At 35.9% G+C, this 15,007-nt stretch overlaps 1 protein-coding gene across 1 annotated transcript in view; it reads right to left on the bottom strand.

Moving 5' to 3' along the window:
* ODAD2 (outer dynein arm docking complex subunit 2) overlaps positions 1–15,007 on the bottom strand; it is a 75,816-nt gene that overhangs the window by 19,127 nt on the left and 41,682 nt on the right. Inside the window, exons 17-19 of the mRNA XM_053957227.1 lie at positions 14,778–14,892; positions 3,681–3,869; positions 2,873–3,094 (exon numbers count right to left, since the gene is read on the bottom strand). Coding sequence (XP_053813202.1) covers positions 2,873–3,094; positions 3,681–3,869; positions 14,778–14,892 — 526 coding nt within the window. The remainder of the gene's footprint in view (positions 1–2,872; positions 3,095–3,680; positions 3,870–14,777; positions 14,893–15,007) is intronic.

Below are 15,007 nucleotides of genomic sequence, written 5' to 3'. Positions count from 1 at the left end.
CTTCCCTTCCCTTCCCTTCCCTTCCCTTCCCTTCCCTTCCCTTCCCTTCCCTTCCCTTCCCTTCTCCCCTCTTCAATGGTCACAGACTCCAAGTATAAAGAATGTTGCCTGATATTCCTGCTTATCTCAGCTGTAAACTGCCAAACCCTCACTGGATTTCTCTTCTCCCTTGGTTTGTGGATGGCTGTCTCCAATCTTGAATTCAAATTGATACCTGTTCCTTACTCTGATGTCTATCAATTTCTCTTACTGTCTAATGTCCCACATGTCATTACTGGATCTTTGAACATGCAAATCTATTTTCCAGCACAGCCATGAATTTTTACTTGAGAAAGAGGAAATATGTTCTGGTGTTTGGTAGAAACAAAGCATTTATTCATCTGTCACAGGTCATAACCATTGTTCCATTCCTGGTCATAAGAACATTGATTGTGGAACTGAACATAAAAGAGTAACTTTCATAAACCGCCTTTCTAAACTTCCTCCAAAATCCCCATTTGTCTCTTCAGAATTTCACATGGCAGCTGACATACACCAGATACTTCCCAAGATTTTTATCATATAGACCCACTTGACAAAACTGAATGTATTTTGGGTGCAGTTACAAATAGGTGAAAATATCCAACACTGGCTCTCTCACAACTGTTGTTTTGTGATTGGCAAATAATGTTTGAAGCAGTAGCAAAATGTGAAATAGAACAATCTGATTGGAATTATTTTCTGTTTATAATTTTATTACTGGTTTCCTGGACAAAAACATGTATATGCACATTGAATAGGGAATGGTCAGAAAGTCTAATGCTTTGAGAAAGTCTCTGACCAACTGTTAAAGCACTCAGCAACTGTGTCATTCACACAGGCTAAATGTTTCCCTGAAGCATCACACATTCTTTGTATGTGAACACAGCACATGAACATGTGCTGAAGAACACCTGGGATTAGACATGTATTGCAACCTAGTCACAGGTACAGAGGCTGTGACATTAATCCAACTGTGCACGATCACTGAAACACCAGCTAACTGGTAAAAGATGAAAAAAAAAATCAAACTAATCCAAACAAGTTTCCTAGAAAAAATATGATTGGTCCTGGAATAACCTGTACATAAGAACCTCTATATAAATACGAAATATGCTTTCAGTCAGCTATTCACTGGAGAGGCTAGAAGAATGGAAACAGCCAGGCATTCTGTCATTACTGTGAAGCACTGAGCAAAGATATCCAGTGGCACAGACAGAGTGCTGCAACTGCTGTCTCGCCCGTGTTGGGCAGACGAACTGAACAGGCCAGGCAAGACTCAGCCCTGTTCTGACTCTTGCATTTCTGCAATTAAATCTCCACCTACTCTCCTTGCCATCTGGGAGTGCCTATCTAGCCTTTCTGATGGCAATTCCAATAGTGCCAGCAAGGATTGGATTGGTCATCTGTGCCCTGAGCGGTCATGGTGCATGTGTTGATTTGCTTCATGATCTGCTCAGCTCTGGCAACACAGAACAAAAGCACTTGGACTAGCACATCTGGAAAATCCAGAATATTGTGAATAATAAAAAACATTAAAAACTTGTTATATTTTTCTGTACATCCCTATTTATCTGGAATTATAAATTAATGCTTTTTATTAGTCCAAACACTTTAACTGGGACTGAAAAATAAAGGTGAACCTAGAGTGAGGTGGAATTACTCTAAAAGTGCATCATCAGAATCAGTGTGCTGCAACTTATAAAACCTGAAATCTGCATAATAAAATGAAAGAAAACAGATGAAAGGAGGTCAGAAAATGGATTGTGCCAGTTGAAGAGAGAGAGAAGCAACATTAAAAAGTCAACAAATGCTAATGCTGCAGTACAGCATATATTCCTCTGTGCTGTATAGACAATATAAGGTGACTGTGATAGGAAAGTGTTACTCTCCAGTACTGAAAGGGTAGCTTAGATTTGAGTAAGTTCAAGTATTGGACCTTAAACTGAATATTTAAGTATTTTTGACCAGTGGCTCCTTTAAAGCCAACAGCGCACAGATAAACACATGATAATTCAGGACCATTAACTGTGCCAGAACTGAAACTGCTCACAACGAAGTACACTATCACAAATGCAGGCATAAATCAACATTAATAATAACACTGCATTATAAGTCAACTCTTACTGTAAATACATTTACCTGAACATCAAGTAAAACGCAAGGTCTGCATACTTTCAGTGAATCTTTCAGGGAATTTATGAAATTTGAGAACGCCTACTGTCTCCATCTCTAAAGCCATAATGCTCATCTCTCCTGTGCCAAAGGAGTAACTCTTCTGCCTTCAACTAGTGAGACAAAGCTTTGCTAAAAAAATCTTTTTGAAAGAAAATTTTGTTCTAAGATCTTTACAGAATGTGATTATGCTTAACTCCTAAAATAAGAATTTTATAAGTAAATGCAGAATTCACCAAAACAGTTCCAGGTAAACTAAGCCTTTGTATTATTCTATCTTAATTTGTCCCCAAATCCAGTTACATTCAATGTCTAGATGGCTTACTGCCATATTAGGGAACCACCCATTAAGATAACCCAACTTCTTTAGCAAATGTCACTTGAGAATGACAAAATGCTGACGTCATGCCACTACCAGCCTAGGTCAGAGTCAAGTACTCTAAAGGTGAATGTCCACGTCACATTTCCATTCTCAAAACCCACCTAGCTGTAATATTTTTGGCATCAAAATCCTGTTTCCTAATTCACTAATTAACCAAACATTTTTAGGATAAAGTTTAGAAAATCTGAGGTACAGAGCAGTATTCAAGAATTATTTCAAATTAAAGATCTCTTTTTTTGACCATGCCAAACTTTTTCAATAGTTTGAGCCCCAAATAAGAAAAAACTTCCACCTCACCTTCACCACTCCATTTTCATGCATGATGACACAGTTGTTGGGATCCTCTGAAAGTTGATATAAAGCGAGAGCTGTAGCTCTATGAACTAATGGATCCTTTGCCTTCAAGTAACGTGCTAAAGGAGCCACAGCCTTGGCCTCTCCAAAGGCAACTCTATTGTTGCCCCACATGCAACAGTGGGCAATGGCCTCTGCTAAGTGACGTTTTAACTTGTTATTGTTCTGATGAAGGTAAAAACATAACAAATTAAAGTCAGCACACAACAAAAAACTCATTGGAAAGCAAAGTTGTATTCCCACACATCTTTAAGGCATCCCAATTTAATTGCAGTACAATTAAAACTGGAGAGAGCTGTAAGGCATAGAGCTATTAAAGTCCCTTAATATTCTTTTTATAGCAAGTGCTGTGAATTTTTATATTATTTCAAATGTACTTTTAGACTGACTGGAAATTAGATAAGATAGCAATAAAATGTAAAATATAGCCCTATCAGTGAGATTCTTCTGCATGTTCGGATTAATTGTTTTCTCAACCCTTTGTGCTTTGTTCCTATAGCAGCTGCACCTCTCAAAAGCAATATTCTGCAACAGTAACTATTAAAATGAAGCTCATCTTCCAAACCAATTTTAGTAGCAGACACAGACTGTCCTGATGTCCAATATATGTCCCATAGAGGAACAGTGCTACAGCTCTTCCTTGTAACTGCTGCAAAATCTACTGCTTTTGTCATAACCCTTCAGTTGGGCATAATGCAGTCTGATGTAAGAAATTCCAACGCTTTTTATGGTATCGTTAAATGTTACTTACTGTGTTTGCTAGCTTGGACAACAGAGGGACAACTCCATGATCTGTCATAACAGCTAAGTTTTCTTGATCTTTAGCTATATTTGCAATGGCTGCACATACACTTGTTAAAACTTCTTTATCTTTTGATTTTAGCAAATTGACTATCAGTTCCAAGCCGCCAACAAACGATCGAACCATTTCCCCAGAATTCTAAATGAGAATCAAAAGAAACATAGTTTTTAAATATTCAATCAGTATTTATATGCAAATGTTTAAAAAGAGATTGGCATGACATATTTATTCAAAACTGCAGCTATTGCTGTGTTGCCTTCACCAAGAAATATGGCTATTTGGAACTTGGAGTTCTTTTGATTGACATATGAGAGTTAGACTGTTTTACATGCCACCATACAGGCACAAATTCAATGCCTAAATAAAGGTATCTATCATTTTTCATACCGCAGGGTATAAAAGTCTCCAGCTGTCACTTTAGAAGGGTGCAAGTCTCACTTATCAGTAGTATCAGAGTGGCCAGATGGGCGCTTTGCACACCTCAGGGCATCTAACACAGCAACAGACACTTTAGGCTCTCAAAGTGTCTCCTGTTTCCTACATTTAGTCTGACAGCTAAGATAAAGGAATGACAATATTATTTTCTTGTACCAATGCCAATGAGTATTCAGGAATATTTAAGAGGGAAAGTTACACAAGTCATGACAGCAACTGTGGGAGAAGCATGGTGGACCTGAGAGTATGAAAAATCAATGTAAAATGTGAATAAAGAACACAAAAACTACTCTGGAAAAAATGTCTAAGTTTGCCCATAAAAATGAAATAGAACCAGTGTGCCTGGATCTTGAATACAGTGGGCAGATCTGGTCCATTTTTAAAAAATTTATCATAACATTAAAAAAGGTTTAGAGAAAGAAAACAAGAATAATCAGTGGTAAGGAATTGTTCTGTAGAAGGAATTACTAACCAACTAGAACACTCAAGGTAATAAAAGAAAAAGAAAGAGCAGTGTGATATAGATGTACAGAACCTTGAGCAGAGTGGGAAGGGCACACCAGTATCTCTCTTCTAGGAGAAGAACTGGGATCATCAGATGAAATTAGTAGGTGGCATGTTCAGAATCAAAGTTGTTTTTAAACAGTGTACAATTGAGAAGTTCGAAGTCCTTGGAGCAGGATTGCAGTAGCTCTCAAAAAATTTACATGTTAGGCAAATTCAAAGAAAAAAAAAAATCCATTAAGGGTTATTCAGTATGAAAGTATTCTCTCTGATTTAGAGATTTCCTGAGCACAGACTTCTCGAAGTGATGTTATGGTGGCACATCTGAAGGTGGCATTGGACACTCTGGTATCAAACTGTTATTACATTGGAACAAGAATCAAGTGGTCAAATGGCTGGCAGTAACTTCATAGGATAAATTTCAGCTTGTGCTCCTCAGTGATGATAAATGTGCAGGGATGGAAAGAAAGGTCTGCAAGTGGAATTGCTTTTATTTGTTTATTTCAACAGGTTAATAGGAGAATTTTGAATAAAAATTACTAGACACTCTCCTGAAACCCTCTGGATTTCATGTAAGTGCAAAAATGGATTATATGAACTTTCCTAGGGCTAGGGAGTGACCCTGAAGACCAAGAATGGTTTTATATTTATTTCTTCTGGGGGGTTGATTTATGAACAGAGTAGGGTATTGTGTCAGCTTTGTTGAGCAAATCCATCAAATCATGGACTTGGTAAATGAAGGTTTCATAAGATGCTGCAGTTTCATCTTTTTTTACTTCTGGGTCTAAATGTCAAACAGAACTCAGCTGTGATGTTTCCTTCTCACAGAAAGCAAAAGCAGTGGATAAGCCCATTGGGAATGAAACATTTTTTGCCACAGGCAGAACAAATCTTGAGACTGGAAGGAAGAACTTAAAGCCAAACTGTGTAAGGGTAAAAAACAGAAGACACAGCATGTGGGAAAAGGGCAGTATCCAAGAGTAAACTTCATGCAGAAGTCCGAAAAAACCCCAAAATGAACACATAACCCTTATAGAAACTGAGTTAGCCCTTACAGAAATTAAAATAGAATCTAAATTCAGAAGAAGGACAATACAGGTTTGTGGTTCAGAAAAGCAGTTGAGAAAGAGAAGGAGGGGCAATGCTCTGTCATTCTATTACCATGTGAGCTGCATGTAGAGGCAGGTGGGATTACAGAGGGTTTCCCACGGATACACCAGCATAAATGCTCCTCTATAATTGCTAGTGTATGCATATCACAATGTAATGCATCTACAGACAATCACCTGAATTAAAACACTGTTTGTCCATATCAGTTTTCATGTTGGTCTTGAAATTTTAAAATTCGACCCAAGGCAATATGTAGTGGGTAACTGAGAAAGCTTTGTACACACAAATTTCTTACCTACACATATTCAAGGGCTAGAAGATAAATTACTAGACATGGGAGGAAAAAGGAAAATGAAATATTTTATACTTACTTCCAATCTTTGAAGGTCACTACAGCATTATCTTGTGTATAAATATTGCCTCAACAGTAAATGCTGCAGTACAAGGTCTAAGATTTGAAAGGGCCCTGAACACGATTCTGTGTTTCTGCATGGTTCAGATACCTACATATTCATGCTTTTGAAAGATATTCCATGAAGAGATAAAATAGCCTTTATCTCATCTTAATGAACCAATACCAACAGTTTATATTTTTCTACCTGTACATATTTTCTTTCCAGGTGATTATAACCCTATTTGTTGAATTTCTCCTCTGACATGCTTATACTTTCCACATTTTGTAATGGAGTACATCCCACTAAAGTCATGGAATAACATATAAACAATTCAGCAGTAAGAAAAAGAAAAGAGTTTCAATAATCATCTGTGAAACCAAGTAAACACAAGGACAGAGCTTTCTACCAGTGATGAAAAGCAGAGGGAAACTGCAGAAACCACATGTCAGGGAAGTTTCCCAAATGTGATTGTGGGTGTAGTCTGGTGGTCTGTGCAAGACAAAGAGAAAAGCAAAACATCAAGAAATTTGAAGAACAATGAGCGGAAAGAAGGACCAAAATGAGAGCTTTAAAATCCATTATGTTATGTACAACATTCTTTTTTTTGAAGAAATTTAAACAACAAACACAATGTTTTTTGTATCATTTAAGCAAAACTACCCACTTGCTTTGTACAATGTATTTCTAGGTTTCTTTTCTTAAACTGAAATATGTGTATTTATTATATTCAATTGCCATACCAATTCAAAAAGAATTTATATGAAGTTGTGTCTGTGATTGCAGAGGCCACAACTGAATTCTTCTGAATCTATGTTCTTTGTATTAATGATCAGATACTGCTCATAGTGTAAAGTAACTTCTGTGATTTTAGTTTTCAAATACTCTCAGGCATTTTCATTTATACTGCTTTTATTAACGTAAGAGAAAAAATAATATAAAACGTGTCTTTGGAAATACTTCTTTACTTTCTGTTTCGATGACAAAAAAATGCAATCTTTAAATTTCACCTTCTAAATTAATTGACAAACAACTTACTTTGTCAGACAACCCAAAGGGTTTGTAATTTCCAGTTATAGGTGTATGTTTAGCTTTCATATTTATCTGTACTATGTTTTATCCATGGGTCCCACTACCTTACCAATAGTAACAAAATTTTATTTCTTGGTTGTCCTAACAAGGCTATTCAGGTAGAATTAGATAGGGGGGAAAAATGTTAAGAATAAAGCCTAAGAAACTGTCTTTATAGAGAAAAACATTGATAAAATCACTGACAAGCAATACACCAGATAATTTTATGGTATATATCTGCCTGCACATGGTAACGATAAGCTGAATGCATCTGTTTTAACAATATTTCCTGAGCTGAACAAAGAGGCCAAACACAAGACATCTAAAGAAGTCATAAAATGTTAAAAAGAAACTGAAAGTGTGAATAAGGTGTTATTGTATTAATAGGAGATATCTTCATTTTATATCTTCATCATTATTATACTTTTTAATGCAACATTTAACCTGAAATGACACATGAAAAAAACATGGATTGTTCAATTATGTTTCAAGTGGCTAAAGAAGAAAGGAAGATATAACAGAATCTTTCATGACTTCATGTGACCACAACTTCTAAGTAGGGGAAAGCAAAGCTTTTATCCTCAGAAAGTATGAGAAATACTATTTTAAAATTGGATTCAAGGGGAGGAGTTTGCAATCTCAAGCAGTAAAACACACCTATCTGGCATAGATGCTGAGGCCAGAAAAGTTACCTGCTGTGTTAATAAAAGCCTCATCCCCCTACTCTTACTTGTATCTTGCTGGCCTGCATGACTATTAACAAGATTCAGTTAACTTTCCCTTTTCACTTCTATAATGGCTTCAGCCAAGAGCAAAAATACTGTGAGACAGACCAGCTTTGCAGTTTTTCTAATAAAGAGCAGAAACTATTATGGTATTTGCAGGACTTGATCTTTGTGGTACTTATACAAGGAGAAAGTTTGGGATTTTTTTGTTTTCTCACTGTCATATTTTATGGTTTTTGAATTTAATTTCAGTAAGTAAATAAAGTTCATCAGTCTTAAGTTGTTGACATACAGGTGTCGTAGAAGAACTACTGGCTTCTTTTATAACATAATTCCTTTCTTATTTCTTCCAAAGTGAAAACTGTTTTCTCTATTTGAAAGATTTAAAGCTAAATATGTTATTACAAAAATATATTGTGTTTATCTTTAAAATACACTCCACTTGAAAGATAAAATTTCTCCACTAAAGACAAGTAATATTTCACTCTCAGAACATCTTAAAAAGCTTAATGAGTCAAAGCTAATTTGACAAATTGAATCACTTTTGCCCAAAAAAGTAATGGTATGGCTGGGCAAACAAACTTTAGTTATCTGGAGTCACCTTTAAACTATGTTTTCTTTAATGAAGGAAGCTTTTCCTTTTCATTTGCTATTCCCAGCTGAATAACTTCGCATTCTAGTGCACAAACCAATTTAAAGTTCAACATAAAGAAAATGAAAGAAGTTTCTGTATTACAACTGTTTAGTGAAAACAGAAAACAAAATTTATATAAGGAAGTTTCTATTCATTGTTCTTATTAAATAACTCAATGGTAATATTGATCAAATTACTTTATATTTTAAGGCTAATTTTATTCCTATAACTGTCCTATAAGCCTCCATAACTGTCTATTCAGTTACAGAGGCTTCCACTGTTGCAGAACAGATGAAGAAGCATTTGCAAGGTAAAACTACTTCCCTACATCTCACAACTTTTCTTCTGTGAGAAAATGCAATGTGTTGGGAAAACAACAGCAGACAATGACCATGGATGTTCCTGTCCTCTGTACATTGAAGAAGCAACTAAAGCCAAAGCAACAAAGGAGAGTTGCTTTGACACAGTTGCAATGCTACTCTATAGGCTGTAAGAGTAGAATTCCTCTTCAGAATTTCCTCTCTCTCTTCAGGGATTTGATCATCGCACACTTGGCAACCATATTGTTCCTGACAGTTTCAAAAAACCAAAGTGAAGTCAATTATCCAAGCTTACAGCCCAAGAAGGCATGAAATGCAGGTTCTCTAAAAATGTCAGGGGGAAAATGTCTACCTAGTCACTAATGCAACTTTTAGTAGTCTTGTCTATTGTTTTCCTTACTTTTCAGTCTGGCAGACTATACCTGAAGTTCAGTCCTGGGTAATTGCCAAAATCCTTTATTTTTTCCCACATAAGCAGTGAAGCAATTAATATCTAAGTCCCTTGATGCCACAGTTGTCTCAATTATTTTAGATTATTTTTAGGGGCATTTAATAATGGATGTATGAGAAACAAATAACACTGAATAACTGGGAAAAAATCCATTATTTCAATTTGTTTTGGATTGAATTGAATTCAAACATGTCTAAGCAAACTTCTTATAATAATTAATATGTTTATGAGATAGTCATCACTAATATGTAATTTAATATTGTAGAAGTGCAGACAGCAATATTAGAATGTTCTGAGGATGGTCTAGTTAAACAACCAATGCAGTGACAACACAAACTAAGAAGTTGCTAAACTGTTATTGTTTGTCTTTGCATGTCTGGCATGGTTCCAGCAATAGAGTGGGATACAAGGAGGCAATCATATCATGTTCTACCACTCATCATTACAGACCACTGAAAATCTGAATGAGCAGCATGAAGTATAAAATATGTTTTAGTTCAGTCAAAAGTTTCATCGCTTGATAAAATGATTGTTTGAAATCTTCTGGTATATTTTACCTAGCAAATGAAACAATGATCTCCATGCTCCTTTCTTGCTTTAAGAGCTTTGGAGGTCCCAGTGGCAAGTGAGAGGGTAAAGACAGGAAAAGAGTGACATGGACAAAAAGGAAAAACAAAGAAGGGAGGAAAAAAATTAGAGGAGGATGGGGTTTAAACCTTTTGTAGATTTTCAAAATCCAATTAGTGAATCAGATTTAAAAGTAAAGAAGCTGCACAATAAGCTTTGACTAGCATATGTAGCTGTTAATAAACCAAGCTACAAGAAAAGCTGGTCAAATATTTTCCAGTGGAACAGTATTCCATCAGAAAATGCTAATGGAATGGAATCAAAACCTTCCATAAGAACACAATGACTTCTTGAAAAGTTTTGACAGAAACCAGGCAGAAAGGCAGGCTAAACAACCAACATGTCTCTTCATCTTTTCTCTTGTCAGCCAGATGGCTGATGAGTATCCTGCCAGGCTCCTTGGCTTCTAGTTTTCATAGAATCCTTGACTTCTTGCCTGATGGGCTGCCAAACAGCTGGAAATCCAGGTCTCCAGGAGCTCCTAAGCTTTTTGGCTTCTTGTGGTCTCCAAGCTCTCAGGCAGCTGCTTTGCAGGGAACTTAGGGCCCAAGTCTCCTGTGTGAGGGAGATACAGACTACACCCTTTGCTTCCTGGCTTCCACGCTGTGTGTTTTACAGAAACTGGACTCCTATATTTGTAGACATTAAAGACCTCAGAGTAATTTATGTCAGTCCATTTAGGATCTCCAACATGTCTGTAGGACGCCCAAATAACCTCTGAGAGTCAGTTCACTAAACAAGACAGCCAGTGGCAAGAGGCATTGGATGACCTGGTTCTATATGTACCCTGCAAGCACAGCAGTCACTTATGGATTCACCAAGCCAGGTCTGGATTCCTGGGTTTCCTAAATCTCTGAGGACTCTTGCTCTCTGAAAGGCTTCAGAGGCAAGCAAAAAATTCCTTTTTGTCTCTCTTATGGTATGGTTTTGATACTTGGTCAATAAAAAATGCTTAAAAATTTGGAAGATCTAAATCCGGATACCAGGGAGTAAAGACTGCATAAAATGTGAGCAAATACAGAGAAGTAGGTATGACAGATGTAAAAAATTCTAATGTATAGAGAAAACAAATAGAAAAATGGAAAGAGAGCAGCAGGAGCATTAATTCTGAACCAAGGCTTCTGCGTAAAATTGCAAGAAGCACAGCAAGGCAAACAAAGAAGCTGGAAAATGCTGTACATATACAAACAGGGAATTTTGACATTTAAGGCTTAACCCAAGAATGGTACAAAAAGAAAAATGCATTGGTAGTACTTAACTAAAACATTTAAAATGTAAAACAAAGGAAGAACAATGTGCAGTATGGAGTACAATTATCTTTATACACTATAGTTTTAAATTAGTAAAATGTGCAAAGCATCTTAATGTATTTAAAACAGCAAATGGTTTTACTATTTTTTAAATATTAGAAGAATTTCCAACTTCAACTACATTTCTTTGTTATTCTTAGAAAAGAAATGCTCTCTGTGGTTTTATACATATGGTTATGTTAAACTTTCCATAATAAGGAAAATCTATGTAAGAATAGGTCAACAGCAACATATTTTCTACCCATAGGTTAACTCTAGGCTGGTTGACTGCAAAACTCACTTCCTCATTATATAATACTGTTGCAGGACTGAACACTAATTGACCTTCACACATACCAATTTCGTGTCCCTTCCCCCTTAAATCTGGTTTAGTTTTGGGGTTTTTTTTTGTGTCAGCATGGGCATTCTCTCTCCCCTTATGAAATAAATACACAGACAACTCTAGATCTTTCATCAGACCCATGATAGCCTCCTGTAGAACTGAAACCACAATATATCAGAAAAAGGTGAGATGTCATTCCACAAGTAAATTTTAAGAAAACAAAGTAACCTTCTCTCTCTTGTCTTTCAAACCCCCCAGTCTCTGACTCTTAAATTATTTTGACAGACAAAACACAGCACTGTAACAGCTACTGAGAAATTAACTCTACCCTAGCTGAAACCAGGACAACTCTATACATAGATGGCTTAATGAAGTTCTTTGAGAAAGCCTCACAGTTGTAGCTATAACAAGGCTAAAACTGAAAGTTGAAAGTTTCTATGCAGGCACATGGGACAGAAGAACACAATGCCTGATATTGCCATTTGCATTTTAATGTTTGCACCCAAAACTCTACTAAATATGAGGACAGAAAATAGCCTCTAGGACTTTTTTCCCTTTTCTTTTTTTTTTTTCCCCTTTTAATTTATTTAAAGATTATAGTAGAAAGTTCCTCTGTGAGGAAATAGGAATTTTCATACAGACTCAAGCTGGCAGCATTCATCTTATTGGCACAATGCATTTGGGTGATTTTTATAATAGCCCAAATTACAGCTTTGTAGAATTCCTCAAATGTTTATGATATATGTTGGGAGAACATTACAAGTCCTGTTTTTCAAAGAAGCATCATAACCAAATATTGCTGTTCCAACAACAACAGAGTTGAGTAGACTTCTCTTACTCATTTTTCAAAATCATTTGTATTTCTTGGACAGTGCACTTACACTTTGCTACCAGCGATGTGCCTGCAGTAGTAAATTTTCCTTTTGGGAGTAAGGAACTAATTAATAAGCATCTGCTTCTATTAAGATAATTCCTTTAATTCCTTTGTAACAAACAATATCACTTAGCTACATCATACTGATAAGATTCTATTCTATGGGAAGTACTCTTAAACAGATTATGGTGAGAGTAAGCATGAAAAAGAAACATGTAATCACATACTACAAAATAACTGCCCTATCAGAATGTTTGATTAGCTTCTATGATTTTTAAAATACAGAAAATAACCTTTAAGTTGGTAGTAAAATGAAAGTATCTGTGCCGGAAAATGGATGCTGCATTAAATTGTTATAAAAATTTGTTTATTATACTAACAAATTCAATTTCATCTCTGAACCTCCACAACACAGAAGAGAACCATTACAGCTTCCACAAAAGAACACAAAAAGAAAACAGACTCCATTCTCACAGCTATTTGAAACACAGTTTGCAGTCCCAAGTACAGACTTAGAAAGGCCAGAACACACATAACCCTTTAAAGTCATGTACCTATTACTGCTTTTGAATCAAGCACTGCATATAACCAAACTGCTTCTTGTAAGCTCATGTAAATTGTTGAATAATATTAATTTTGAACAAAAAAAAACCCCAAATTCTCTTTAGATAGAAATAGTTCCTGCACTTCCTCAGTGTGGCTGTAGTTGCTGCTTTATACATATTTCTTTCTATTCAGCATCAAGCGGAAAGGGTATTATTGGTAGGTTTGTTTCAGTGAGCCACTTGGCCTCAGTGTCACACAAAGAACTCTTTGTGGGATCACAGATTAGCATTAGGGCAGGCAGCCAAGAGAGATGAAAGGAGAATAGCTACACTAAGGGTGTACATAGCTTGCACTCATCAAACACCCCAGGGAAAAAATGAAGAAAAAAACCATGTAATGCATAATTTCAGTAGTTGTCCTCTATTCCCTTAGTTTCTGAAAAAGTGCTTTTAGTGGAAGTTCTAGCAATGTGCAGTTCTACTGTAGCACTTCAAGCTGCAGAGTCTTACACACAGGAAGTATTACCTCAGTACTGAGATCAAGTAGTATTTTAACATTCAGTTGTAGCAATATTGCTCAAAAGAGAGGCAGTTATATTCGTATCATACAGAGGAGAGATGTTTAGACTGCACCATTAGGCACCAAAAAACTTTACTGCACTAGAGTGTACATTTAGAAAAAAAAAAGGATGAAAAGATAATTCAGAATAACCAGCATGTGTGAAAAATGACAAGCAAGCTTCCATTGTAGAAATCAATGGGAAGAAATAAAAAATGCTTGAGTTATAAAAAACAACCCCAAATTTTCTCACGATATATCCATATATCTCTATATCTGTATCATTGAATCATCTACATAAATTAATAGCAGCCACACAGTGCTCAATCCCAAACAGGCAACTGCCTGCAAAGGATGCCACAGATATCTTGCACTTTGAAGGAATTACTATTCTTTACATAGTCAGGATTTCCAATTTTGTGTAGAAGGATATATATATGTCTGGTATAGTACAGAAAAGATGCAAATATTGCATTAAATATAGAGGTAACTCAGAAATGGAAGCTAGTACTGTACAAAGATTAAGGTGTAAAGTTAGTACTCTAGAAAGAAAACCTTGCCCATTTATTTTATCATATGTCAATGCTAAGAATTCAGAGAGATGACTTGCAGTTTATCCTCACTATTTTATCTCTGTTTGGAAACTGACATGAAATAAATGAATAGCTCAGTCTTCTGTACACAACTGACCACTATTCACAACTGGCACTTTTTGTTGGCAGTCTGAGCAGAAAACCTGAAGATTACATTGGCATCGAGTCTAAAATATACTCTAAAACCAAATTATGGTCTCTTGAGAACACAGCTGAAGTAGACCACAGTGGAGAACAACTAGAACTACCCATGCTATTCATAGCATGTGTGAGAAGCTTTCTGTTTTCAGCATTGTCAGATTTTCATCATGCTTTATTTGGGAACAGTAAGCTTAGGTGCTGATAAGTTACTAAAATATATTTGTCAATACAGAATACACTGGAAAGGCAAAACAGATTATATAATGCATGCTAGATGAAGGACTATCCACTTTTGAAAAGTAAATACATATGTTTTTTAAGCAGTTAACAGAATAAAATAAAGAGAGTGTAAGTAGCAAAGTATTGCTGGAAATTATCCAAATATAAAAATTATATGAGTATATATATAACAAAATTGTTAACTGTTTCTTACCTTAGCATTTTCAACACAAGGACAAAGAGCCCAAGCTGCACTTGCTTGAACATCTGGGTTAGGATTTTTCAACAATGACCATAGCAAGCGGACTCCATCTAGACTGTCAATTATCCTATTGCAGAAACAGACCAAAAAAAAAGGAACATTAATTATGGAGTATACAATGTTGAATATCAAATTATATCAGTTTGTTTGGAACACTGCTTTAAGAAATACTGGCATGATTC

This window comes from Vidua chalybeata, chromosome 1, assembly GCF_026979565.1.
Source record: "Vidua chalybeata isolate OUT-0048 chromosome 1, bVidCha1 merged haplotype, whole genome shotgun sequence".
Taxonomy (NCBI): Eukaryota; Metazoa; Chordata; class Aves; order Passeriformes; family Viduidae; genus Vidua; species Vidua chalybeata.
Note: the sequence above shows the minus strand (reverse complement) of the source record. Positions and strands in the feature narration are given on the sequence as shown.